General features: G+C 34.3%; 2 protein-coding genes across 2 annotated transcripts; one reads left to right on the top strand and one right to left on the bottom strand.

Moving 5' to 3' along the window:
* The first annotated feature begins 5 nt into the window (after positions 1-5).
* Positions 6-2,154, top strand: nbs. The gene has a single exon (XM_053752099.1). It carries the CDS (start codon positions 140-142, stop codon positions 2,048-2,050), a length of 1,911 nt encoding a protein of 636 aa, XP_053608074.1. The 5' UTR covers positions 6-139; the 3' UTR covers positions 2,051-2,154.
* On the bottom strand, positions 2,142-4,876 carry LOC128673926 (uncharacterized protein). The gene is made up of 5 exons (XM_053752100.1): positions 4,284-4,876; positions 3,917-4,055; positions 2,782-3,208; positions 2,348-2,501; positions 2,142-2,276 (listed from the first exon to the last, which is right to left on the bottom strand). Exons 1-5 carry the CDS (start codon positions 4,643-4,645, stop codon positions 2,198-2,200), a joined length of 1,161 nt encoding a protein of 386 aa, XP_053608075.1. The 5' UTR covers positions 4,646-4,876; the 3' UTR covers positions 2,142-2,197.
* Positions 4,877-27,404: the final 22,528 nt, after the last annotated feature.

Raw genomic sequence — 27,404 nt, 5'->3', positions numbered from 1 at the left:
AGCAAATGACATGAGTGACACTGACATTACACAATCGGCGGTACAACAATCGAAATCTACGAGACAAATTTTGATTTTCTAGTTTTTGAAAAAAATGAGAGATTGATTGCTTTCTGTAACATAATTTAATTAAATAAAAATGGTTACAATGTGGTATTTAACATCAGATAGTGACACAAGAGTAATATATGTATTGCCGTTTAAGCAAATAACCATAGGCAGAAGTGTAGATGGCCAAATTTGTAACTTTGCTATACCGGATGATGCGTCTATCAGCAGAAAACACGCGACTTTAGACAATGGAGGAAATCATTTAATCTTACAGGATTTGGGATCCAGGTATGGTACTTTCGTCAACAATTCTACAGAAAAAGCAGTTAGCAATGTACCTATGCAATTGAAAGAGAAAGATGTGATCAAACTTGGAAAATTAAACAGTCTTTGGATAGTTAATAAAGCTTATTTTGTTACTTGCACATCTACATTAAAGGGAGAAAGCCTGCAAAACCTGAAGACTTGTTTGAATAAGCTTGGTGGAACATTAAAAAATGAATGGGATGATTCCTGTTTTTATCTCACAATGCCAGCTATAACCTTGACTATCAAAGTCGTTTTAGCTCTGGTTCAGGGATCACAAATTGTAACAACAGAATTTTGGAGTCATTGCATGGCAGCTGTCGACACTAATCAACCATTACCAGATCCAAAAAACTACACACCAAATATTGTAGAATCTACTCTCAATAGAGATGTTGTATCATTTAACCCTGATGCACGTAGAAAATCGTTGTTCAGTGGTAAGAAAATAGTATTTTTCTCAAAAAAACAATTTGAAATGTACAAGTTAGTTTTAACTAAAAGTTCTGGAACTCCTATCCTATTAAGTGAAGCTAGAATGACAAAATCTATGCTAAGTGAGCAAGATGTGATTGTTATTCAATGTAACATCTCCAATCCTGAGTCACAAGTTACAGCAAACCAAGTAAATGAAATTGTTAGTTATTTGAAGATTAACAACAAGAGAGTTGTTGCTGATGCTGAAATTGGGTTAGCTGTACTATACTGTAACACTGAAAAATATTGCAATCCTAATTTCAATTTCACTTCTGAAGTAATGAAACAAACTACTGATCAAGATAAAAAATCGACAAATATATTAGTTCAAGAGTCTCAAGAAAATCAAGCCATGTCTAAAAAAGAAAATGTTATTATTAATGAAAGTCTTACATCAGAACATATGGATGTGAATTCATCTAACAATCCATTCAAAAGAAAGCATAGCAATGATGTTACAGAAAATGCCCAAAAGAAACTTGCTACTGCACAAGCATCAATATTTAACAGCACAAATAATAAAAGGAAGAATGAAGATGTTAAAGAAGATCATCCCAATAAGAAAATGTGTGGACCTGCTGGTAATGATGATATTTTTAATTTCATTAGTTCTTCCACAAACTATAGTGACAATCGAGATAAAGGATTGGGAAACAAGCTCAATTTGTCAAAACCACAGAAGAGAAAACAAGATGGACCAGGCAATGATGATGATATATTTAATTTTATTCAAGATAAAAACAAACCTAATGAAGGTGTAACTAAAAATAATATATTTAATGTGATGATGAAAAAATCTCGCTTGGAAACTAGAGATGAAATTGAGGAAGAAGTTCCTATGGTAAAAAAAAAGGTTGATGAAAATATTGACATTTCAGCATTGAGAGGGCGTAAGTTAGAAGAGTTGATGAAGTTGAATCAGGAAATAAATGGCAATGCTATACAAAAAATAAAAAAAGAACAAGATGATGATCTTGACAGTAGGATGAATAAGCTAGATTTGGGCACTACAATAGTTGTTATTAATAATGACTTGATTGTTAAAAAAGAGCCTATTGTAGTTGAAGCTGATAAAACTATGGGAGGGAAGAACTTCAAAAAGTTTAAAAAAGTATGGCCCCTGAAAATGCAAGTGACTGTCATCTCAACAGCATCCAAATCTGAGGGCTATGAAGATCAATCATTCAGAGATGAGAAATGTTCACAGATATATTGAATTTACGATTAAGTTGTCATATTGGAATATAATTTTTAAGCTACTGTTTGTACTTCCATAATTCTGCATTATATTGAAATTTAAATAAAAATTTTCATTGAATATTTTATTCTTTTATCATAAGCAGTACAATTAATTTATAATTATTTATTGAACACTTTCGGGTTCTGCTCCTGCCATTACTTCATCATTTTCACTCTCCACACCAGAACCAGAGTCTTCAAACCTGCAGAAAATAAATTAATTTTAATTTTTTTTACAAATATTTTTTTTTATGTCAAATATTGTAAGGCTTACCCCTCTCGATCCTTTGATTTTAAGACATGCACTGTCCCATCGGGGGCAACTCGAACTCTGCTTCCTGGAATCGTTGATAATTCATCTTCTACCTCGGTAAAGTATTTAGGCTTTTTATTCATTATTCTTGGTACATTAATTGTATTTGATGATCCTGCAATATTGAAATAGAATTTGGGTGCCTAATTTGGTGTATCATGTGGTGCGACATGTATCAAAAGTAGTACGCACAAAGAAATTTCAGTGTTGCTGTTGGTGTACAAAAAAAAGCTGCTGCTAGAGTAAAAAAAAACTAGTATTAGTCAACACATTTTAATAAATATGTTTATCAGTTTGTTATTATTGAATACAAGAACTCTTGTTGGAATGCCAATGCCTAAATAATAAGTTACTATTAGCAAAATAATTTAATTATATGTTATACTAATACTTACTCAAGGTTACATATAGTGGTATGGACAAAGATAAGGGCAATTTCAAAGATATTGACCTTATATTGGCTTCTCCACCAGGGAACTTTTTTTGTAAACTTTCTATTAAAGACATAACATTTTCTTTTAGTTGTTTTTGGGGCATGCCCGTGTGTCCAACTACAATAGTAGATGTATGTCCTTCATTCAAACGCAGCATAACAGATCGCAAACCAGTGTCAATATCTTTCTTAATATCTGCTTTCTCATTGATGCGAACAGGTATTAACATGTTATGTTTTTTAAAGAACATTTTCCCCAATACATGTGATACATGGTTCAGGATTCTAGTATCAACCATAAGAAAATCATGCTGTGTCATCAGTCTCCGTTTCAGTTCAAATTGATCATATTCAACTCTCAGTTGTCTCATAGGTAGTATAGTTTTCACCTGTAGAGTACATTTTATATCAGTTGACATAACTATAAATAAATTTTTTATTAATTTTTATATTACTAAATAAATAAATAATTTTATAAGTGTTTTACAATTATAAGTAATTAGGATCATATGGCTACTATTGTGGATTTATAAAAAAATATCACTTTTTTATATGTCAGGTTACTATAATCAAATTGAAGATGAAGAAAAAGCTTGCTAGCCAGGCTATAGGGCCTGTGTTGCCACAAGTTTTTAATAATAAAAGTACATTAAACTGAAATTGTTTACGACATTTTTTAACACAGAATATTGACTTAAAAAGATAATAAAATCTGAGATCGAGATAGAAATCAAAGCAAAGAATTTATAAGCAATTAAGTGTATTTTCCATTTTGGTTTAACAAAATAGAATAAGTATAGTTTCATATCATGTCTCTATCTCTATCTAATCGGAAATTTCAAAAATGTACATTTCGGCTACTTACTTGAAAAGTACAATCATATTTCAATTTGTTTAGTAGGTAATAAAACTATCAGATGTATGCATATTCCCTATTGATATCTTTCATAAAGACAAAGATGATTTATTTGCAAAAATATGAGTTTACATTATTTGCCATATGGTGTTAAAAATAAAACTTAATCCTACATATTCCACTGGCTATGCAATGTATTGAGAACTGTTATTTTTTACTGACACTTGTGTTTGATACATACCGCAGTCACATTTGCTTTCCTCAATATTTCTTCCCAATGATCTATGGTTGGTTCATGATCAGGCTTTTTTCCTTTTTTTAGATCAGGAACAATCAGGCAAACCTCACCCGTAGAAGCAGCAGTGCTGTATGGAAGCACACTGGAAACAAACGTACCATACCATTGAAAGATGTACACAATATATTATTATTAAAAATTTAAATAAAATACAATCTCATATTAAAACGTAACTGAGATGGTTTTAGGTGTCAATCTATGCACAGTATGTTTTTATACAGCCATGTGTAGATTGGAACACATGGCTGTATAAAAACATATCAAACAGAAAAAATAATGTATTATTTAATGTACTCCATAAGACACTTACATTTTTATATTTCCCCTGGTATTCTGGATTTTTATACACTTGATTTCAGCAAATATTGGAGTCTCCTCATCGAATATTGCATTCTTATTCTTCGTAGCAGCAGTCAATTTTTCCAAGGCTTGTAAACACTGTTCTACTAACTTCTCAGTAATATATTTTGAAGGCATGAACAATTTAACTTTATTCGCCACATTATTGAGCTCATTTATAGATTTCTTTGTGATAATCTGTTTTTTTTTAATTGGTTTTAAAGATGCTTTTTCTTGTTTCAGTTGTGACTTTTTAATTTTATTTAGTTTTGATTTCTTACGTGTTTTTTCAGACCGTGCTTTTTCTGGTATAGGCTGCTTCATTGAAACCATGATTACAAATTAAGTGAAAAATGTATTTTAGAAAGAGTATCACTTCGAACTTGCTATTTTAGGTTATATTTTGTATACCTAGGTAGAGTCCGCACGTGAGCTAAATGTCAATGTCTATCTCAACATTGACAACCAAATGTCAAATCAAATGTTAGCAATGCTTAGGGGCTCCACACAGTGGCAACAAAATAGGAGGAAAATGTGAACCAGCAAACTCGCATACCACATTTTTCTACAAAATAGGTACCTACCATAAATTTAGAAGGGCCCTGCGCGCTGCAAACTATCAAAGTCACTGTCTTGAAATGTTTGTACTTAGCGCCTATCCTGCGCCCCTTTGTGTTTACGCCGGGTGTTCGTGGATGGATGGAAGACGCTTGCCAGGAATTGTTTGCAGTTTTATGAGATTGACGAATGTGAGTCAACCTGTTTAGGATGATGATATTGTGTTTCTCTAAGAAAATTTTGAAAGTGCCTATTTTTTTTTACTAAATACTTTAAAAGGATACATACAGTGTACCGTTGTATTTAGCTAAATAAATAAAATAAAATCGCATCTCATACCCTGTGTTCTATCTACTTATTGAAACGGGACGAAAATAACGGTATGGTAGTACACCTATCCATTCTTTTACTTTTTTTTATCGATGGTTTGACGACCTCGGTGGCGCAGTGGTAAAGTGCTTGCCTCTGAACCAAGAGGTCTCAGGTTCGATCCCCGGCGGGCCATGATGGAAGATGATCTTTTTCTGATTGGCCCGGGTTTATCTATATGTATGAAATATACTATCGTTGAGTTAGTATCCCATAACACTTGTGTTCGAGACTTGTCTCGAACTTACTTTGGGGCATGCTCAATCTGTGTGATTTGTCCTAATATATTTATTTATTTATGGTACCTACTTAGTATCCAATAACTTTCTTACTTTGGGGTGAACTCAAGTGTGTATGACTTGTCTATTCTTTCTCGGTAGTCGATTGGAATCAATCATGGATTTAGTAAGTACTTCGTACAAAAGTACCTACAAATTCCATGGTATCAATATCAATAACTATGTTTTATTTTAGAATTTCAAGAATTTAATAACTTTACAAAAAGCATCATAAATACAAAACAAAAATGCCGTTTTACAAATAAAAATAATCTTCCAACGTGTCACAGGGAGGCAACGTGCCCAGTATACTGGCAGCGTTGCCCCGTTGTATAGCGAGGCTTACACGCTGAGCAAAAAAGCTGCCAGCCCTCGAGTCTCCCGTTGCCTCCACGAGGCGCGTCGTTATTTCTCTTAAAAATAGCCTTGCTTCAGGACCCCAAGGACCCATCGTTTCAACAGCAAAAGGTAAAAAATAATAATTATCCTCCAGACCCATATATTTTCGCATTTTGCCTGCTTCAGCCGCACTAGCTGCCGCGCCACCATGAAGAGAGATGGACGGTAAATGTGACGGTGCCAAAGTGTCAACACATGTGGCATCCCAAACCAGGCTCCTTCCCAAGCGCCAAGGGACAAGGGACATACCGTCCGGGCGTTTACCGTCAGCACGGAATATCCCGTTGGGCTCCAAGATTGAGGAGATACCAATCGTTGCCAATGTTCTGCGAATGATATCATTGAGAGATGCATGACGAGGAATTCGCCCTGCACTTCTCACACAAGACAGGCCATGATGGCCGAAACTGTTAACGGCCACACCACATTGACAAATGTGGGGTTGATTTATTTTCGCACCCAAGCGAAGTCCCATAGCCAAGGTAAAAGTGGTTTTGTCTAAAAGAGTGCCTACATGTTTTGATGGGAGTGCCCGAAGCCAATAACCAGACTCTTTCTCCATTAAAGCTAGAAAGCGAGCACGATCCTCCAAACGGCTGCACTGAGACAGTACTCTCCTGGATGGCCTTGCATAAAGGACTGTCCCACTGTCGCTGTGAACTTCTGTTTAGTGGTAACTCCTCCGAACTAATTGACCGCCATACCTCCTCAGCCTCGCTCAAGCCGCACACCTCAATGGGACCCGAAAACGGGGACAGAATCCTACCACATAATGAGGATGCCGCATGAGCGGAGGACAAAAAGGCTGGAAGAGCCACATCAGATACTTTACGCACGCCTATGCCTCCAAAACGAACAGTGAGGCAAACTGCCAGGCCTCGCTATTTATTTCAGAATTGATCACTCTTACCAGTGAAACTTTAATAAGTTCATCAAGGACTTCTAGATGATTGTGATGCTTCCACAATAACGAGCACCGTATAGCATAAGTAAACTTGGGCACAAAGAGGCAGAATTTTATAATAAAGTAAGCCATGTGAGGATTAATTTTAAATAAAAGGTCTGAAGACGCATTAAATTTAATGACCTGTTCGTTTACGAAATTCTCAACAGAACCCTCCAACACCGAGGCACCCAAAATACGTAAACTATCCCCATTCACCAAAGTCAATCCAGGAGCTACTGCTAGAAAACTTGAATAAATATTGTCTCTGTCTGAATCTGCAAAGGAATCGCCTAACTATGTTGTTATTTATATACCGTGAAGTTGTTTAGAATGTAGAAGACATAAATCGAAAAATAAATCGAAAATACCTACCTACATAGAAAGTACCTAGCAAATTCTAGCAGTAGGTACAATGTTAATGTTTCATGTTTTCAGTGTAGAGGTGTTAGTTTAAGACATGAAGAGTAAAAGGTACAATTAAAGAGGCGTGATATTCCGTTGGGATTCTGGCAAAGTTCCATAAAAGAACACCTGTGCGCGAGAAAATGCATTTGCGGACAAGTCTAATGCTCACAGAGTTCCGAAGCATATTGCCAGCTTCGCAGGCTTAACGCAAAATATTATTTGGTTTTACAAATATATTTTGAATAGAAAATATAATAGCTTACAGATACAATGAAAAGTAGTAAATAATATACAGAGATTTGGTTCATAATACCTACGGTCCGGATCTTTATACTTTCGGCAAAATAAAATGTTAAGTATAGTTTGAGCTTTCTTATTTAGCACTAGCTTTTATCTGTCAATTTCCCACGGCAACTTTTTTTTTCTGAAAATATTAACTAGGTACCTAGTAAAAAACAAACTTGCTTTCGCATATAATACACCCGCGACCGTCCCGGCTTCACTCGGGTAAAACCATAAAATGGTACTCCTAAACGTCTAAAATCGAAACAGATACTCCTAACGTCTAAAAGTAAGTATAAAGTAGGTTACTATTCCCTATAAATAACGAAGTTTAGGGAATTCTAAGATCAAAGATAAATTTATTTTCAGGCTGTCATAAGTTATTCACGCAAACTTATTAGGGGCCTTGGGGTAACGGTAAGTAAGGTTTCACATAATGTCACATTTTCCACTATATTATAAAATAATTTTATGTTGGCTTTATATAATGTTTAACTAATAACTAACTTCTCGTGTTTTATTGAATCAACATTTTAGACAAACTTACATTAACCATGTCTCAGTTTAATATCATTGTTATCTCATTATTCAGATTTAAAACTAAATAGGTATTTTGAATGTGTTATTGCTATCCAAATTTCATTCAATTCGCTTAAAGGCATCTGACATAACTTTTACTACTACCTATCGCCATCTAGTGGTTTCCCTCAGCGGAAGTAAGTGGTGGCCTATGAAAATTATTCCAACCTGTATTTTGTTAGATAAGTACCAGCTTTTGTCCGCGGTTCCAACCGCGGGAATATCCTACGCAAACAGTTATTTTTAGGAACTTAATAAAATAATTGGCACTTCAAGTGGACCGGGGACCAAATGAGTTATGAGTCTTTGAAATAAAATAATATTTTTTTTTTATTTATTTAAATAGCAGGTCATTATTGAAACAAGAAAACCGATAGGTAGTTCCGAGAAGTGGAATTTAAAGTTTTGAAAAAATGTAATTTGATAACACAGGTTTGGTACATTTGTTAATATCTATAATTCACAACAAGATATATTTCTTTTATCTATGGTAACAAGTCTGTAGTAGGTAAAAGATAAAGTAGACTGATAGTTCCGGAGGTAACTAATTCAAAAAATTTAGCCTGCACAAATAAATAAACCGCCGCGAGACATCTGACATGACAGTATACATGCTAGATTTATTGGAAAACAAAAAGTTGGCATCACAGTTCTGATTTTTAGATTCCCGTATCTGCTGTATAAGTTTAATACCTACCTAAAACTGATTTTTAATTTCACGGGATTCTGACAAATGTAATTTTTCGAAATACGTGAAAAGATACTGTAGCCTTTGGGGCTTTTAGAAATTTAATAAAAATGCTTTAGAAATGTCAAAATTCCGTGCAAATAAAACTAGACTAGGTATCCTTAATTGAGTATACTTAAATTCATAACAATAGGTCCAATAGATTTTGCATGAAAGAGTAACAAATACATACACATACATCCTCACATACCTACCTACTTACACATACCTATTTTATCCTTTAGAGTAAGTTAAAAGTGGCACAGCTACTAGCACCTACCGTCAGGGTCACGACCCTCAGCTATTTTTTTTTTATCTTAACGAGTATAATACTCTTATGTAGCACAGCCTTCAGGGACTTGCTTTAATGGCGACGAACAAAGATATGAAAAAATCATATATTCAATTAGTCCTTTTATAGTTCGTCTGAGTTCACTGGCCCGGAGCCAAGAACGTTGGCTGCATTCCATGACAACTGAGCACAGTTCATACACTGGAGGCTACAAGATAGTAAATTTGGAAACTACTGCTTAGGTACTTCTTTCAATTTGCAAAGCTAAAAAAGGCAATCAGTTCCCAGTATAAAAATAGGTAGGTACTTTTTCAATATTCGGTTGAGGTAAGTTTGTCTTTCCGTAATAAGTACTTAAGTAAATAGTGCCTGAAAGGAATTGTTCACAGCGATACAAAAGTAGGGAAACAGCGATAGTCTTTTGCGTATATTTTGAGTTTCAAGTTTGTAATTGTTTTGATTTATGTACACATAAAGAAAGGGTTTTGTATTGTAAGTACATAAGTACGTAATGTGTTGTTTGTTGGTTACATGAGACCCCTGGAACACGGATTTGATTTTTTTTATTAAGGTGTAGGTACCTAAGCTGACTGTAATTCTGAAACTACCACTTTAAGCCGCGAGAAAAATTCAGATGACAATTTTTACAAAACTTAAAAAACCCACAAAAGCAGATTTGAGATTCTGATTCATAAAATGTAATTAAATCGTTTCCTAAAATTAATCTTAAATTAACACAGCTATAGCTGCGAAGATCTCGAAGTTAGTGATTCATGTGTATGTGGGGGTTAGGTATGTAGTGTGGCCCCAGGCTACGAGCCCTGAGTGCCAGCGGTCTTTGTATTGTAAGCATGTAATTAGTAGCCTACTACTATTACTAGTAAGTAGAGGTACCTCGACGAAGCACCTACTAGAAATTCCATGATTGTAACAACTAAAACTTATTTAATTTTCTTATTGTCGTAATTAATAGAATTATAATAAGGACTGTATCTAATTACATTAAATCTATCAGTAGGTATATGATGAATCTACACGCTAAGTTGGTGGAATCAATAGCAGAATGTTTTGTGATGTGCATTTTGACTGTTACCTAGTCAGGGCCCCAGTCTCGCCCAGGACGAGCTAAATCCGAGAATTTATCTAAAATTAGTGGCATTTATTCATACACAACAATTTGAATCAATATCAGAATCTGTATGACGTGTAAAATGTGGATGTAGTCGCAGCGCGGGGCCCGGGGCGAGCCGAGTTTGGGAATTTCTCATGCGTCACGCTGTTGTAGAATTTGAACATCCAAACGATACTCTCTGGAGTGATTCACTCGAACGAACACATGGAAATAAGTCATATAACAATAGGTATGAAACGATATTATTTGAAATATTTTTCTGAATTATTCTAAGTTGGCAATAAAATTCTAGTATCAATAATAAATACTTAATGTTACGAACGGCTATGAGCATAGATCGAATAAAATGACTAGGTACCTACTACAAGATAGATTAGGTACATATACCTACTTAATACGATTGAACCAACATGACTTACATAAGGTAGCTGAAATGATTTTTTTTTATTGATAACAGGTTTATATCACCTTCAAAACTTCATCATTTCCATGGGCCATTTATCCTTATAATTTTCTTTCTCGTCACGAAACGAGAGCACAAACACGCACACAGATTTATTCAGTATGTAAGATAAATGCGGTGGTACGTGACCATTTGTTCGTACCCCAGAGTAACCTAATGTAGTTATTTGGCAAGGCGTGTCGGCGATACCTTGCCTCGTAAAAGTCGACACGGTTTGGATCTCAGACACTGCATAGGCATTAGGACAGCCTTCGAGCTCAACTCTTTCTATCTATCTATAACGTGAAATTTTATCTGGCTTGGGAAATATCCCTATTTATAAACCGGTAATAAAAATTGTAACTATAACCTCCTTCTGTAAAATAGAAATACATTTGCAAAGGCTACTTACTACGCCAGTACCCTACTAAAATTATTTTCGAATCAAAATAGAATATTCTCAGAACAATGTTTACACTAACAACTAAACATTTAACAAAGCTCTTTTAAGTACAGGTCTATAATTACTGAAAGCTAAGTCATAAATTACAACTAGCAAGTTAGCAAGCAGGCGAGGAGGGAGGGTAGATAAACCGCGCTAGCCGGTCGCTCTCTCACATCGCCCACTTGCCTCCTGTGTTGAGTGCTAATATATTGTTCATGTGATACAATGGCCCTCGATCTGACACCGGGATTGTTAGGCCCAGATCTTGAAAATGCGCCAGAAAAGGCGTCCATCCCGTAGTTCTATTGGGTGAGCTATAAAATGGCTGCTAAAGAAGGCTTTGTTAAAGAAAAATGTATGACAGGTATTTATTTAGTTGTTAAGTATTATGAATGGCAAGTAGTTATGCCTGTTTATGTCCTTTAGCTTGGCGCTCATTCTTATTTACAAGAATTTCATTCCTGTGCATAATGTGCATGTGCAATACGCGACAAAATGCGTGTACGTGACAATACGAAATGTATGCGATAATTTGCGTGTTACTATATTTCAATTTTCGTACTTAGTTGCAATCTTTAAAATATACTTAGTTACGGAGTTGGACGGTGATACATAGATAAAGCTAACAAGGAGCAGCTTACTTGAAAATTGCTTTGGAAATTTTGTCGTAAATCAAAGTATATCTCAAGAACAAAGTAGCCATTTTGAAACGTCAGGAGATGAAGGCAAGACAAATAAAAGAGCCATCTCGGTGAATCTGGCACGGATAGATAGGCAATAAATTACATGCCGGGATCGCTCCGTACTGCAGATACGATATGTGCGATTTTCGAAACGAGACATATTTTCGATATTTTCAAGACAATAAAGAATATTATTATTATTATTATGTATCTCCTTTTATAAATTCACGGCACTAAGTCCGGTCCTTTGAGAGGCTTGCGTGGGGATATGGATCCAACACGTAGAGACCTTTTGGAGAGTTTTGATGTTGTGTAGGTCTCCCGCCAAAACCCGCTCGCGGATATACCAATAAAATGATATGCTCATGAGCAGGTCTCGGCGGGAGTGTGAACTATTGCAGAATAATGGATAGAAGTACTGGTCTATAAAATGAAATTTGGATGGACTGAGAATGGGCTATTGCAAAGAGTTCGTTATTATTTGTATCTCCTTTTGGGATTCACGGCACATAGTCCGGTCCTTTGAGAGGCTTGCGTGGGGATATGGATCCATTATTATTATTATTATATACTTAACTTACGTTACATTTTGTCAGAAGTAGACAAATATTTTTGGATGTTTACGCTTTAGAATTCATAGCCTATTTTGACGTGAACCTGTACACGATTACATCATCACGATTCTATCCACAAAGGTTAATTAAGAGGACAGACATTTATATAAGTTTCTATACAGACATTTATATAATTCAATCAAATACACGAAGATTTTTCCAAACCTCGCTGAAAGAGTAAAGAAAACCTATAGCCATTTGCTCTCGCATCTAGAGAGACGATGTTTTATTCACGAGATAACACTGGCCTTTGTGTTTGTTACTTGGTAGAAGCTCAAATAAATTATTAAGGACAAGGTAATCACTCCGTTTGCCAGGAAAATACTACCCAGGATGAAAAAATGTCTTTCAGCGGCTTAGAAGAATGTGTGTCCATTATTTAGAAGTTTGCACGAAACTAAAATATAAATGAAAATAAACGTACTTAGAATGTGAAGAAATTGTTAAAAGAATGCGTCGTAAATATGAGGTGTAGTCCTAAGAGCAAGTTCGCTTACATTTTCAACACTTTCAGGCTTCGTTTTAGGGTGGGGTGTCGGCGGCGGTGGCTGGCGCCGGGTCCAGACAAGGCCCACTCGACTCTGCTCCGCTGCACGAAAGTGCCACACTCGTTTCTACGGTCTCTTTAAAATTGAACAGCGTATTACAGATTACAATACACACGTAAAAAAGAAAAAGTATTCACACAGTACATGTTGTACTTTTTTCATTCATACACCACGCAAACCCACGTTTTTAGGGTCCCGAATTTAACAAAGGACCTTTATAGTTTCCTCATGTCTGTCTGTCCCACACGTCACTGGATTAGCTCAGAGACTGTTGGGCTAGAAACCTGTAATTTGGTAGAGATAAATATTAATCATGTGGACAAGATTGTAAAAGAAAATTAAAAAATATATTTGTTTCGTTTGTGAAATATTTTACTTAAAATTATTATTTTTTTGTCGAGTTATGTGTTCCCGTAAAACATAAGCGCAAGAGACAATAATTTTACAAAATCTATTTCAATAAGTTCACACGACACGCACTTAACTTTTTGTTACAATTTTATTCCCATATGCCACAAGAAATTATGGGCATATATCATAATATTTTTTATTCTGTTTGGGACAGCACCGAGGACTGTGGCGATTGACTCGCCCCGATACTGCACAACATTCATGAAAAAGAAGGCGAACCTATTAATAGTTCTTACTTAAAATATTCTTAAGGTAATATTACAGATAAATCTATAACAATTAAATATCTACTAAAAACGGAGGCGAATAAGTTTTCAAATCATTGTCATTTGAATGGAGAACTAACGAGAATTGAGAGCAGGCACGCGGGACGTTGGGCAGCCAACGAATGGAATAATTAATCTGTCACGAGGTGTCTGTGCTCATTGGAGAGGCGGCCACTACTTGACTGCGCCAGGCGCTGAAATAAACAAACAGGAAATACGAGCGATAAATAGGGCGCACACGTTCGTAAAAACATCCAACATTTTTAGCTTTCCGACTTACCCTCACAGGCGGACTCGGGTTTACGCCAGGCAAAAACTTTATGCCCATTTTATATGGCCGCGCGTAAATTTGTCTCTCGAACGGAAAATTTGCTGAGTTTGAATATTCGTACTAAGTACTTTAGTCGTATTTAATTAGAGTAATCTTAGGTACATGAATTTCACGTACTTAGTACTTAATTTATGTAACGTGAAAGCAACTTACTTACTCGAGTTCAGACTCAAAAATGTTACTTTATTTAAATGGAATATAACATAAGCAATCAATTTGTAACATTTCGACTGTTTCATCTAACATTATAATTATGTTGAAATGGTTGCATGTATGTCGCTGACCTAATATTCGCAGAGTAATTTATACTTCACGTCCTATTTCGCTGTATAATAGGAGCCTTCCATTAGGTGTCAGTTCCTTTTAATTATACCAGATACTTATTTTTCACGAAGTTGAATTAATTAAGTAAATTAACTAAATACTTACGCAAGTTTATTTATTAGACTACATGACCCAATCCTCAGAACCCTAGAAAATAATATTCAACATGTTTACACATAGGATGTAATATGGATCTAACGTATGCGTCGCACCTTTGCACCTAGAAATACCAACATTATCCGCTTGGCCGGTTGAAATGTGATTATGAAACATTAAACATAATTAAGATTTTCATTTCATCCTGAAGCCTCATCTCGCTGGGCCGACTGTACAATATACTATACAAGTATAAGTAGGTAGATTTTGCAAATACTTTGCCGCTTAGTTACCCCGAAAATCTTCCCTGATGTTATTTCTATTGACTGGCTTTGATTTTCTTTAACCATAACGAAAATTGAGAAGGGCTTGATATTAAATCTGACTTATCAAAATAATAATACAAATTTTGAATCTTCTTTGTTTGCGTGCAACTTCTATTAAAGAAGAATGCAGTTCGGCTGATTATAAATAATAAACAAATAAATCAATTTATTTCAGGTAATAACATAACAAACAGAGAATGGAGTACTGAGAATCTCTACAATCAAACATCTAACAGTCGTCGGAATAACATTTTTCCAAGACTATTTTTATTTCCAAATTATATTATACATTTTACTTATAAAAACAACTAGTGCACATAAAAACACAAAATGTGAAATAAAAGAAGTTAGCTCTATCGCCCGGGTTTAGATATCAGACTGAGACGATGTCTATTTCATGAGGGATAAAACGCAAATCGATTAATGATATCTCCACTTTAGTGTTCATCAAAATGAAAAAATAAAACCCTTAGATTTTTTTCCCGTCTGTTTATGATGCCAGTCTTTTTATTACTAAAAACTAAGAAGTGCCAGAGGCTGTAGATAGATATATTAGACAAGTTTATGAGTTTACGGTCTTTACTTGACATGATAAAAAATAATATACTTATGTACATGAATAATATCTTATTGCTCATTCCCTTTGTGCATATATCTATGTAATACCTATGTATTACTTAGATATATGCACCTAAGTAGATGTAACGAGTATGGGTCGAAAATTAAATAAAAGTAACCCTTTACAAATTGTGGGCGAAGGAAGTTTAAACAACATTTCAGTGGGTGCGCGCTACACTTTTCCCGCTAGTTTTCGTTTGCGCAATCAGAAAATTTAATAAGGTTTAGGAAATGTCGTGGCCTAATCTATTTGGGTGAGGAACACTTTTTCGTTTGTGAAAAATGACATAACAATATGCATATAGTTTTTATGCCATTCATTGAATAATTTATCCGGCCAGAGTAGAGCACTGTATGTTAGGTAGACAAAAGCTTTGCCGCCTTTTGCTATATCGATTAAAACGTTTATTTTAGAGTACTTTATTAATACTTTCATTATGTAAGTATTCGTTTGTGAAAATATACAACAATGTAGCATATTCGGGTGCCGAAATATTGGGAAACATCGTATTCCATAAGTTAAAAAACATCGAAAACTAAGGGATACGCCTCACGCTGTAAAATTTTCGAGCCAGTAAACGGTCGAAAAAACGCTCGGAACACTTCACACGTGAAGACTTATTAAAATATGGACTTCATACAGGTAAGATCTTCAGTCAAAATCAAGTTTATATCAGTTTATGATCACAGTTGACCAAATAATGCAGAACATAACCTAAAATAGTGTTATTATTTTCAGGATAATCCACTAAATTATCTTGAAAATAATAACACTATTGTAGGTTCCTTCCATTTTCCTTTAAACTCGCACCACGATTGCGTAAATCTGCAACAACATTGAAAATGGGCGCTTTTGCCTCCATTGGCAATGTTTGTGTACTTTAGCCAGTAGCGCCATCTGCGCTGAGCTTTGCGTAATATACGAATTATACAAAAAAATACAAACTACAAAACCATTTTTTTTTCTTATTGGCAATTAAGAGGACGTCCATCGAAGCGGTGATCTTCGAAATTGGAACGCGACCAGCTGTGTTCCTCGAGACTCAGATCGTTATGCACGAGTGTCCAATCCAATTGTCTCTCGAATTAATATTCTGCATTGGTTTGTTTTATTCTGTTTCGATATGTACTGTATTGCGGATATGTAGTTAACGAAAATACAATTTAAATTGTTATGTTTACATGAGATTATTTTATTTTAATTTACAAATGAAAAAAAGCCATTATTGGAATGAGCTACTAGATGACTAGCAGCAAGTTGATTTATTTTTGAAATTTATTTTGCTTTTTTTGGTTCTTCTAAGAAATCTCTTTCGTTGGTTTGGATAATTATTTCCGTAAGCGCCCAGTAAAACTATAATACTAAGTAGTTGTGTTTAAGGGAACAGCTCAAGACTCTATAATAGTTCGACACAGTTGTGCCTTGGATAATTCAGGAATTCGGCAAACATTTTTTCTATACTCTTTTGATAGGTAAATATTTTTTTAAATAAAAAAATACAGGCGGAATAAATGCTGTTCTCATTTTTCTCATGTACTGTCTGTAAATAATGGACACTACATATAATGAAAATATACTTTCATACAACAACTATCGTTACAGACTGTAAAAATAGAGAAGTGAGAACACGAAAAGGGTTTATGAACTCCGACATTAACTTGGTAAGTTTATATCTTTGCTTTCTTTCTTTAACATCCTGCAAGTATTGCATCGTATTTGGACTTAGATCGACAAATATGGATCAATATTAATAAGAATTAATAAAGATTAATATAATGACTATAATTATATTGTAAATTAATAAATATCAGATTTATATTTTATTATTTTGTATAGACGCATATGTGCAGTGATGTGGTGTGTAGCGAAAATAGTACAAGTAATTTAATTTTCATACACACACGGTATTAGCGTACAATATATTTTAAAATAACGAAAATAAATAAAATTTGAACGCAATACTTCAAGATGGTTCGATAAATAGGTAGGTTTGCTCATTGAAACGCGTCGCGAAATTCCCCTCGCTCGAAGCTCCTCAGTTTGATGGGTGTTTCGAGCAGCTGTCTCATTATCATTACAGCTGTCGAGTCACATCATTACGCGACACTACGTTGTTTTATTGAAAAATTATGCGTTATGCCCCACGGAAGCGAAGTTTATGCCTGAGTAATAGGGATAGAATATTTTGTTGGTTGTAGTTCACGACAGGTAAAATTTTGCAATACATTTACTTAGCTTAACATAGTCACAGAGCTACAATGACATCATAATATTTTTGTGAACCACAACAAGACTCCGGCTTCTATGTTTTCCAATAGCGTTTACGATAATGTATTGGGATAATTATTTAAGCCATAATGTATGCGACTATTGAGTCGCATACACGAATATATTCTTATTGATTCGTGTATTCGAAAGGCGATTAAACAATAATAAATTACCGTTTTATGGGAATATTCATACAATACTTTTTATGAATCTATTACGTTTATGAATTATAAAACTATTAGCGGGCCGTCCCGGCTTCGCTCGGGTAAAAAAATAATAAGTTAAGAAAACCGCATGAAAATCCGTGTAGTAGTTTTTGAGTTTATCGCGAACAGACAAACAGACGCGGCAAAGAACTTGGTTTTATAATATGTAAGGATGTAGGAATAAAAATAATGCAACGTAGATACTTTTTAGACAATTATGAGCATGCTAAAAAAAATAGAATAATCAGGTAGAAACGTAAATTGATAAAGCGAAATTGAAAGATCCCAATGAATTTCTGCGTTTCTACCCTTTGATGTTTTTAGGTTATTCACCTTTGAGAAAAATGTACACGTATCTAATGACAACTTATTGAGACCCATTTTACTCGAACATATTATTTATGTATTAGATATATTCACAAAATATTTATTTGTATTATTGTTATATCATTTGAGTTTATTTTCTCAGAAATATATTATATTTGTTCATTGTGCTACACATATTAATTCAGTCATTTAGTGAGGTGGTGTGTTGCGTTATTTTGGCGTTGTGATCGTAACAATGCCCTCATGCAAAATGCAAACTCCAGGCAGCACGAGTTCGAATAGCCCGGGAGATACGGAACTGTGGTTACACTAGTGTCGTCGGTTTGAATATTGTATGTGCCCAGGGCGAAAATTCTGATAAGCAGATAGGGTGCAACTTTAGGGCAACCGTGGGCACTTTCGCAACTAAAACAAGGGCGCCGTTTACTCCCTTTTCTATCCATTCTTTTTAATTCTAGAGCAGCCGTGTACGTACATTCGAAAGAAGCGCTCCTTTGTATCCAGAGCACTGGGCGGTCGGCATGTCCCAACCTAACGTCACTGGTCCCCTTCCGTTTCACTATACAAACGCATACCTACGACCCACCGCGCTTTTTACTTTTACCTACCTATTTTAAATTTTAAACCCACCACAGGATTGTATCTTTTACATAATACATTTTACTGCTGAAAAGGAATCGAGCCGCTTAAATATTTTATCTTTTTATGTTAATACAAGGAAACTGTAAACCGCCGTTTTACGAGCAAAAACGAGAGTGGCTAATGAGGAGTACGATGACCGATATTGCGTGGGAGCAAAAAGGAATGACAATATTGCGTGTAGCAAGAGATGAATCGTGTTGTAGTAACAGTTGTTTACACAGTCACAGTTTAGTTGGGAATATTTTTCTGTGTCTATGTAACGGCTTCCAACTGTAGAAATAGGAATATTTTTCGTCAAAAATGTTGCATATCTGGTCAACCTAGTGTTGAAAAGTGAGCATTTCAAAATACACAAAAATACTTGAGTTAGTACAGTTAACTCAGGTATTTTTGGGTATTTGGATAAACATAAGTCAGTTTTGACTAATATTATAAACTTTAATTGAATTTGCTTGGCGGTACAAACTCACAACCAATGTTATACAAACTGAGGATGATAAGTTTCTGTTGGTTTGATATTTGACATGAATAAATAGGTCGCTTAAATTTTTCATTATGGGGTTTCAGAAGGCCCGTGCCGGCCCTGATCCGGCACATTGGAGCTCCCTGGGATTTGTTAAGCAAATTGGTCGCAAAAGATGATTTATTTTCGAATCTGATACTCTTTTCTCTTATACTTATTATTATTATTTAATAATCTTTATTTTTCTCTTTATTTAGGTAAATATTATATTATAAGGACACTTATTAATTGTGCCACCCACCACGTACTTAATATTTTATTGTTCCATTCCATATTCCATTGTTTGTGAAATCATCTCAGAAAAATGCGACAGGTACATTACTATGCCTACCTGTGTACAAACAAACCCACACCTTTACTTACCATCATCTTTTAACGCGATCCACTTTATGACCTAAACTGATCTGCATCGCAAATTCGTATTATCAAGATGATATAACGATCCATATAGGTAGTGACCAAAACAATACGCCAATTCGATTTTATTCACTCATTTTGCATACTATTTCGCACCATGATGTGTATTGAGAACGTAAACTGGATCGCTTAGGTGTCGATTCAAAAAAAGTTACTATTTCAGATCGGTTTCCACGATAGAAGTCCCACAGACGTGGCGCTACTGTCGCTGAAAACAACGATGTGGTCTATCTGTTATTGATAGTTCCTAATTTTGCCACGGAAACTCTTTCGTGGTACGTTTTCTATGTTATGAACTTTGTGTTTAGATGTTATGACCGACAAATTTTTCTGTCTGCATAATATTGCATTTATTTTAATTTAAATATTTTATGTTATTGTGTTTTGTATTTACTATAGTCACGTAACAGCAATATAATAATATACATTTTTAATTTTAAGTAACAAAAAAGTGCGTATTGTTTGCCCAAAATGGTAAGAATTTGATATCGGAACGCACTTCTTGAAACGAGATAAAATAAATCGACATCGTATAGCGTTATCTCTTTCTTATATTTGGCTACTGTCACTGGGGTTTACGATTCAGAGACAATTTTTATTTTTTTTAAATTGATTTCATTCACTCCTTACGATTCAAATGAGACTTTGTTAAGATTAGTTGGTGGTACCAAATAACGCGATTCATTTTAGGTTCCTAAACTGAATTGCCCTACAATTGAATCGTTTTGTAATAGTTGATGGTAGGCACCTTGCGCCAAGAACTGGATGATTAAGCTTTAAATAAAATGATGAAGTGTTCATGTGATAAGGTGCTACGAATGCGCTACGAGTCTACGAGAGTGCTACGCAAATATGTGAAATACAATGATCGATGCCTCTCTTAAAAAGGCATATAGTTTCAACTGTAATATAATCCTAGACTAGTTACAGAGAAACCGTTTTGGTTTTACAATATTAAAAATTCTTGTAAAATCTGTTATAACAGATTTATTTTTTATTTATGATACTACACATAAATTTATTACTGATTATGTAATTAATTAATCCAGTATCTACGTTGTTCCGAGCTTACTGTGCACATGCATGCTCGGTTATTAATTTACAAGAGTTCCGGTAATAGACCTATATCACGTAGCTCGTATCAGCTTACTGGAATGTACACTAATAATAATATATTATTCTACTTAGTCTTTGTTCTATCGTTGCTCGTGCGAAAATTGCTTTCCTTCTGATGTTTTAGCTTCGAGTGAAATTTAAATATTCTAACACTAGCTCTTTCACGTAGCTTCGCCCGTGTCAAAATGTAAATGTTCTGGTCTCTAGGAAAAAAATTGGCTTTGTTTAAAATTGGGCCTTTTTATGGTTACCAAATTTTATCGGATGAATTTCAGCGGTTTACCTGTGAAAGCGTGATAGAGCAGATTTTTGAATTTATAATATTAGTAAAAGTGCTGAATGTTGACTTGCAATAATAAATTATTTTTTTAACACAATACTTCCACCATAGATCTTTGTAGAAATAAATGTTTGGCTTACTCTCCGCTCTATTTTACCCAGTCACAGGTAAAAAAGGTCCGAAGACAAGTGGCGGCGACGGTCCAGATAAGTTTATCCGGTTCTCAAATGGCTTGGTTGCTCTTCTATTGTAGTGAATAATTTAGATAAAGTGAATAATTTCGAGAATAAAAAAACTGGTACAATACTTTTATGTGTTTTTTTATCGATATATTTTTTCAATCTTACAAAGGTTTACAGATTGATTGTGCGCATTCAATCTGTACTTTACGTTACTTAAATTTCTTTGCTCCTTTTTGGTTAGTAAAACTAAAAAAACCCCACCTGTATTTATGAGCACGTAGAAAGATAGTTATGAAAGCCCAAGTTCGTGAACAATGTACTTTCTCATTAGTAGTTCGACGTGAACGTAACTATCTAGTTCAAAACTACGTGACTGTGAAGCTCTGAACATGATACAGCAGAAAAACTATCACTTGTTAGCGTCTCATTAACCACTTCTATTTCATAGGTTTTATGTGGCACGTGTCAAAATTTTGTTTAGTCACATATTTATATGTTGAATTCTTTATACCTATACCCTATTCATCTTGGACTGAGACAAAAGGTAAACAAACCTTGAACGAAAAATCATTATTTCTCGTTATTCCATTGTTAATTTTGTTCTTACTTTCATGTTAATGTTAAATTTTTTGTTGTTGTCGTTTTTAAATTATTTAAATTAAATAAGGTTTGTTTACCTTTTGTCTCAGTCCAAGATGAATAGGGTATAACTATGTGCACAATATTACAAGCCCAGAAATTAAATATTCCAAGAAAATACATTTGGATAAACACTTTTAAATACGTTTTGTTATTTTAGGTTGTTGAACTTCTATGCTTTATTTTTTATTAGACCAATAAAGTAGTACCAAAAAGCAAAAAATAACAAAAATCTTTGAGTAAAATTCAAACTTTGGAATTTATACATCGCTGAGGCAAGCACATAATTGCAGTTTTGCTGATGAATGCGAAGATTTTCAGGCAATTTCCCTCTGAAAAGAGACTCGCTCGCACACGTTCTTGTGAGCAAATAGTAATCGTACACTAACAGTTGGAGGGTAGTTTGATGGTCGCCATTCATACTTTTTATTATACTCTTTGTACGCAGTTAATAAAATAACACCATGACTTTTAACATTAACATGTATTTTCTAGATATATATAAAATTGAAATTTCAAAAAATGGATTCGATACGACACAGAAAAAATCAACTTTCTGTAATGACTTGCCATATTATTTTAAAATAAAATGGATTCCAAAATTGTACATAAACCAATCACCTACTTCACAATGTGTTCAAGAGAAAACAATTACAAAGTCAGTGCAAAGTTTTTCCATTATTGGCCGTCTCAAATACTTCCAAAGTAGATTATTCAAAATTAACAATGTTATCAAGCTCACTTTTGTAGAGTTAAAATCTTTAGAAACACTGTTTAAATTTAGGATGACAAGATAAATGACTGGAAGTTTGCAGGTTATATATATAATAAATAGTAGGCCAATGAAGGTACATTGTGGTTGTGGTCTGATGAATACCGGAAACTTGTGTTAGATCTCGCTTGTCGTGTGAACTGTCACCTGCCGTATTGCATGCCAATAACACAGGGTCGCACTTAAACCCAAGGGTTGAAGTACAATGACAATATATCTTGGTGCGCTGTTAAAATAAAAAGTTTATTTTTGTTCAAGTACCATAATAAAAACAATAGCTAACCCTCTCTTTACTGCCTTACTTCGATTTTAAAATAATTCGTTTCTGATTTTTTAAATAAATGTTTAGAACTAGGGACATTACTTATGGACTTAAGGATATTTGAACAAGGTTATCTTTAAAACAGAATATTTTACATTCAATCAGCTCATTACACACATTTGTACATATACACAATACATTTTTGAAGTAAATTTATGAAAAAAATTGTATATTAAGTGCAGTGGGTGTATACATGTAATGGTTAGCGAAGGTCTACGCATGTCTTAGGGCGAAATGAACATCCAAATAAAAATTAAAACAGAGGTTAATTGAATTTCATTCTTCACTTCAAAGGTCCATTTCATACGTAAGCAGGAACATAGTTGACATATACTTATGTGGCAAAAATTCGTGGTAATATATAAAGAGATGAAGCGGTCAAATCAGTTTCTTTTGGTCTATTAATTTTGGTATTTTTAGATAAAAATACACATACTCGTATGATGCATAAGATTGATAGTTTTGCTGGCACGAAAACGCGAAAATAGCACCCAGTTCAACAGAAATGGAAGGCATTATAAGAAATTGCTTTTTATATTTTGTTGGTGCGGGCAAAGTTTGCCGCCAGCGCCACGGTATTACATTTCGTCCGATCGATTTACACTAGCAATTTATTTATTGAAGTATTTTGAAAATGAAAAAGAATGTTTGAAGTTTTAAATAGCAAAATAAACAGCGTTATTTTCAGGGATCCAATCTCAAAAGGTAAATGTAACTCATTATAGGATCATTTCGTTGTCCGTCCGAGATTTTTCATTGAAACATGATAATTTCAAGAACACATCAGTTGATTTTTTTTGTATTATCGTGTCCTTTGGTCGCGCTCTAGCACAGGGTCACTCCATATACTTGGCAGCTGATAGGCAACAATTCATGCAGATTTTATTTAGACTAAACCATGGCCAGACCAACAAGATTTAGAAAATGATTTCCCGTGAGTAGTATAAGTGGGTTGTTACAAAAAGGTAAATATTGATAGGTTGCGGGCATCCATAGTTAACCGCGCCGGCTATGAATCAGATCTGCAGTAATGTAGGTAATGGCGCCGCAGCGGCCCCCCGATGAGTTACACTCGCAATCTGCCTGAATAATGAATTTCAGCTCAGCTTGTCCAACCAAACAAGCGGATTACACCCAAACAGAAGGTGTCATGGAATATTTTTTGCAATTACAGCTGTAAACATCTGTAATCTGCATGCAACGCAAAATTCTAGGTCACTACCGCTGATTTTATACAGTAGATTTTCTTTTAATAGACTTCATTATGTTATCACTGTATACTCTTATAGTATGTTAATTTAATAAATCGCTGGATCTTCAACTATACGAATATTCAACAAGGCCAATTCCAGATTCCTGACTATAAGCACATGTCGTCCCCGGAAATATGTACAAAAGAACGAAAAAGTGTCCTCAATTTGTGCTAAGTATTCCCTCAAACTCAATAGGCACCTCGCCTATCTGTCAGAGCAATTTATTGCAACTCCGGTAAATGTGTTCTTGTTCCAAGAAAATCTTTTATTTAAGAGGAAATTCTATTTAAACTAGGTGTATCATGTTCTTACTAAATTTACTGCTAATTGCCAACTTGAAGGGAAAAACAGGACAATGCATTATTTATTTCAGTATAACCACAGTAGCCGGCCTTACATTACGTACTTAATTAGTTATTGGATATCCGATTACTGATTATACTTTATTTAAAATATACGTGTTAGTCGTGTTATTCTAGTGTTATACTGGATCAATAAGATGAATTAGACTCAATGCAATATATTTTTTGAAAATATTAGTTAAAAAGTAAATATTATATATTTAGTGCAACTTTCTAAAAAGTTACCAATATATATATAAAGGTCTCAGATCTCAATTATCCATCTCAGATATAAATTATTTTAAATATTTAAATAAGAAATAAAAAATAACATGGTTTCATAGAACGTGACGGGATAGCGTAATCAACAGTGATTCACTTTCGATTAACAGATTAAAATTACAGGGGACGAAAGCTCTACCGAATTATTTATAACATGAGATTTAATGTTTATATAGATCAGTAATGATGAATGAATTGCTAGCAAAATGCTGACCTAATAGGATCGAAGATAATATGAAATTCTGAAAATGAACAATTTCAATCGGATTTATTTTTGAAACTGTGAACTGTATTTCACGTTTTCACATTTTGGTACTTTATCATTATTTTTTTATTGTGAAATATTCACCATGTGATTAGTATTTATCAAATAAATCATACATACATATGAAACTAAACTTAAATAAATAATTTATAAATAAAGAACGACTAAATTATATACTTACCTAAAGTTAAAACTGTAGTACAAATGTTTTAATATACAAGTATAAAATGTACAAAAGATAGATAGAAATAATTTGTAGTTTGTAAATATGACCGATAAAGGTAATGTATATCTACAACTTTATCCGATCAGCCGTCAAAATAACTCAGAATTTTTGTTTGGTAATCCGGACATGCACCTGACGCTTGTAAGTATTATACTTAACGGAAATTGTGATCAATACGTTACGAAATAGAAATTCATTTTGTTTTAGACGTCGTTGACGTCTAAATTTAACAGTGGACAACTAAATTTAATGATAGTACTAATATCAACTACTTCGGTATTAATATATTTTTTAATCTCTCTTATAATATTGACTCCTTACTAAAAATTGTTCGGCCACGCGAACGAATCCGCGGGCATCCTCAGTCATAGTTTACTACATATTTGATATATGACATATTGGAAAGCGTTTATTTTTTTAAACTATGGTTAAAAACATAATTATAGCTATTTTGGATAAATAATACATTTAACTCATCATAATTAAGATTGGTATGTATTAAGCAAATCACTTGAAGTCAAGTAAGTTTCGCAGTAAAAGATATACATAAAGTCGAGCAAATCAATTAATTTCCACGTACAACCCTAACTGTAGTAAACAAAGATTAATATTATAGACTTACTAATAATAAAGCTGCATACTGATGTTCCTTATCTATTTTAATTCCTCCTTCTACAAATAAAGTTTATTAATGAGAAAATGAGCAGGTTACAAAGACTGGTGAGTCGTAGTTATGTGGTTCAGTGGCCGATAGACAGATATAGCTCGTCGATACGGGCCATCGGTTTTATAGCTCTGCTCCGGTCGAGATTGTTTTGCCCTATGAGGTCAACTTTGTTCAGGCTTCGATACGTGGAGATACGGTGTTGAAAGGGCATTATATGGAATGCCAATTTTATGGGTCAATCTCGGAGACAATATATCTATGGTCAAACTCACCGGTAATCAATTGTCATCAAAATCACAATCATCCGTTGTGAATGATTTTCCTACGTGAATGAGAAAACAACAACACAAGAGGAAAAAAAAACTGAATCTTATCGAGAGTGTTATTGCTAATAAACTTATTCGTTTTTATTCCTGCTTCTGGTGAAGGAAAACATCGTTAGGAACCCTACGCACTGGTTGACGTTGAGCGTGTATGTGATATGTGACTACTTGTCACTATTGTCACTACATGGCGGTAAGTAGTCGTAAAAGTCGTGTCAGCTAGATGCCTTGAATTTTAACCTACCTAAGGCATTTAACCTACATTTAAATTTAAAGTACAGTTAAATTTCTAGCTTGTGCCGTGGTGAAATAAAAGTCCTTATTCGACCGGCAGCGAGAGCGACTCCAGCCGCATTTGTTTAACAAGTCTCACTCGTCGTTAGAGCCATCGACTCGAGAGTCCGAGGCTTAAAAGTTTCAAGCAACAATTAAGCACCTTTTATAATTAAAATGAATTAAATGCATTCTTTAGTTTTTTTTGACGCCTAAAGTTATCTGAATCCGAATTTTAAGACTCCTTTGCTTTTTATAACACTAATTGATTTTTTGATTTGATAACCTAAATTCAGAATTGAATCGTTTTCTTCGATGATTTGATGATGATGTGAGTGATATTATGTGTTGATTTGAAATAGAATATCCTTAATATCTAAATAAATTTTACCCTATAAGCATTGAGCTGCTAAATACTACTACCTACTTAATATTATACAACATAGACAAACAAGAAGTCGCATCGAAAACTTACTGAATAATCATAATGTGAGTGGGCCAACCCTGTTAGGTACTAAATCGGTAAGTAGATATTAAGAGCCCATTCGTTAGAGTTCCGCTAACAGTATTGCCATGTCGAATATTTACGGGCTGTCGGAAATGGAATCCTCTAATCTCGGTTGTTATGTTAATCTCATCTGCGGAGCTTAAAAATATTATGCTGAGGTTATTATTTTTTGTTCAAAAATGTTCGTT

This window comes from Plodia interpunctella, chromosome 11, assembly GCF_027563975.2.
Source record: "Plodia interpunctella isolate USDA-ARS_2022_Savannah chromosome 11, ilPloInte3.2, whole genome shotgun sequence".
Lineage (NCBI taxonomy): Eukaryota > Metazoa > Arthropoda > Insecta > Lepidoptera > Pyralidae > Plodia > Plodia interpunctella.
The sequence above is the reverse complement of the archived record's forward strand: the minus strand, read 5'-3'. Positions and strand labels throughout refer to the sequence as shown.

Bases quoted from the DNA above. Each gene is read 5' to 3' on its own strand.
- nbs (XM_053752099.1), top strand. From the start codon at position 140: ATGGTTACAATGTGGTATTTAACATCAGATAGTGACACAAGAGTAATA.
- LOC128673926 (XM_053752100.1), bottom strand. From the start codon at position 4,645: ATGGTTTCAATGAAGCAGCCTATACCAGAAAAAGCACGGTCTGAAAAA. The intron at 3,209-3,916 runs GTATGTATCAAA...TGTACTCTACAG, and splicing joins GGAAAGCAAATGTGACTGCG to GTGAAAACTATACTACCTAT. The intron at 2,502-2,781 runs GTAAGTATTAGT...TCAATATTGCAG, and splicing joins ACCACTATATGTAACCTTGA to GATCATCAAATACAATTAAT.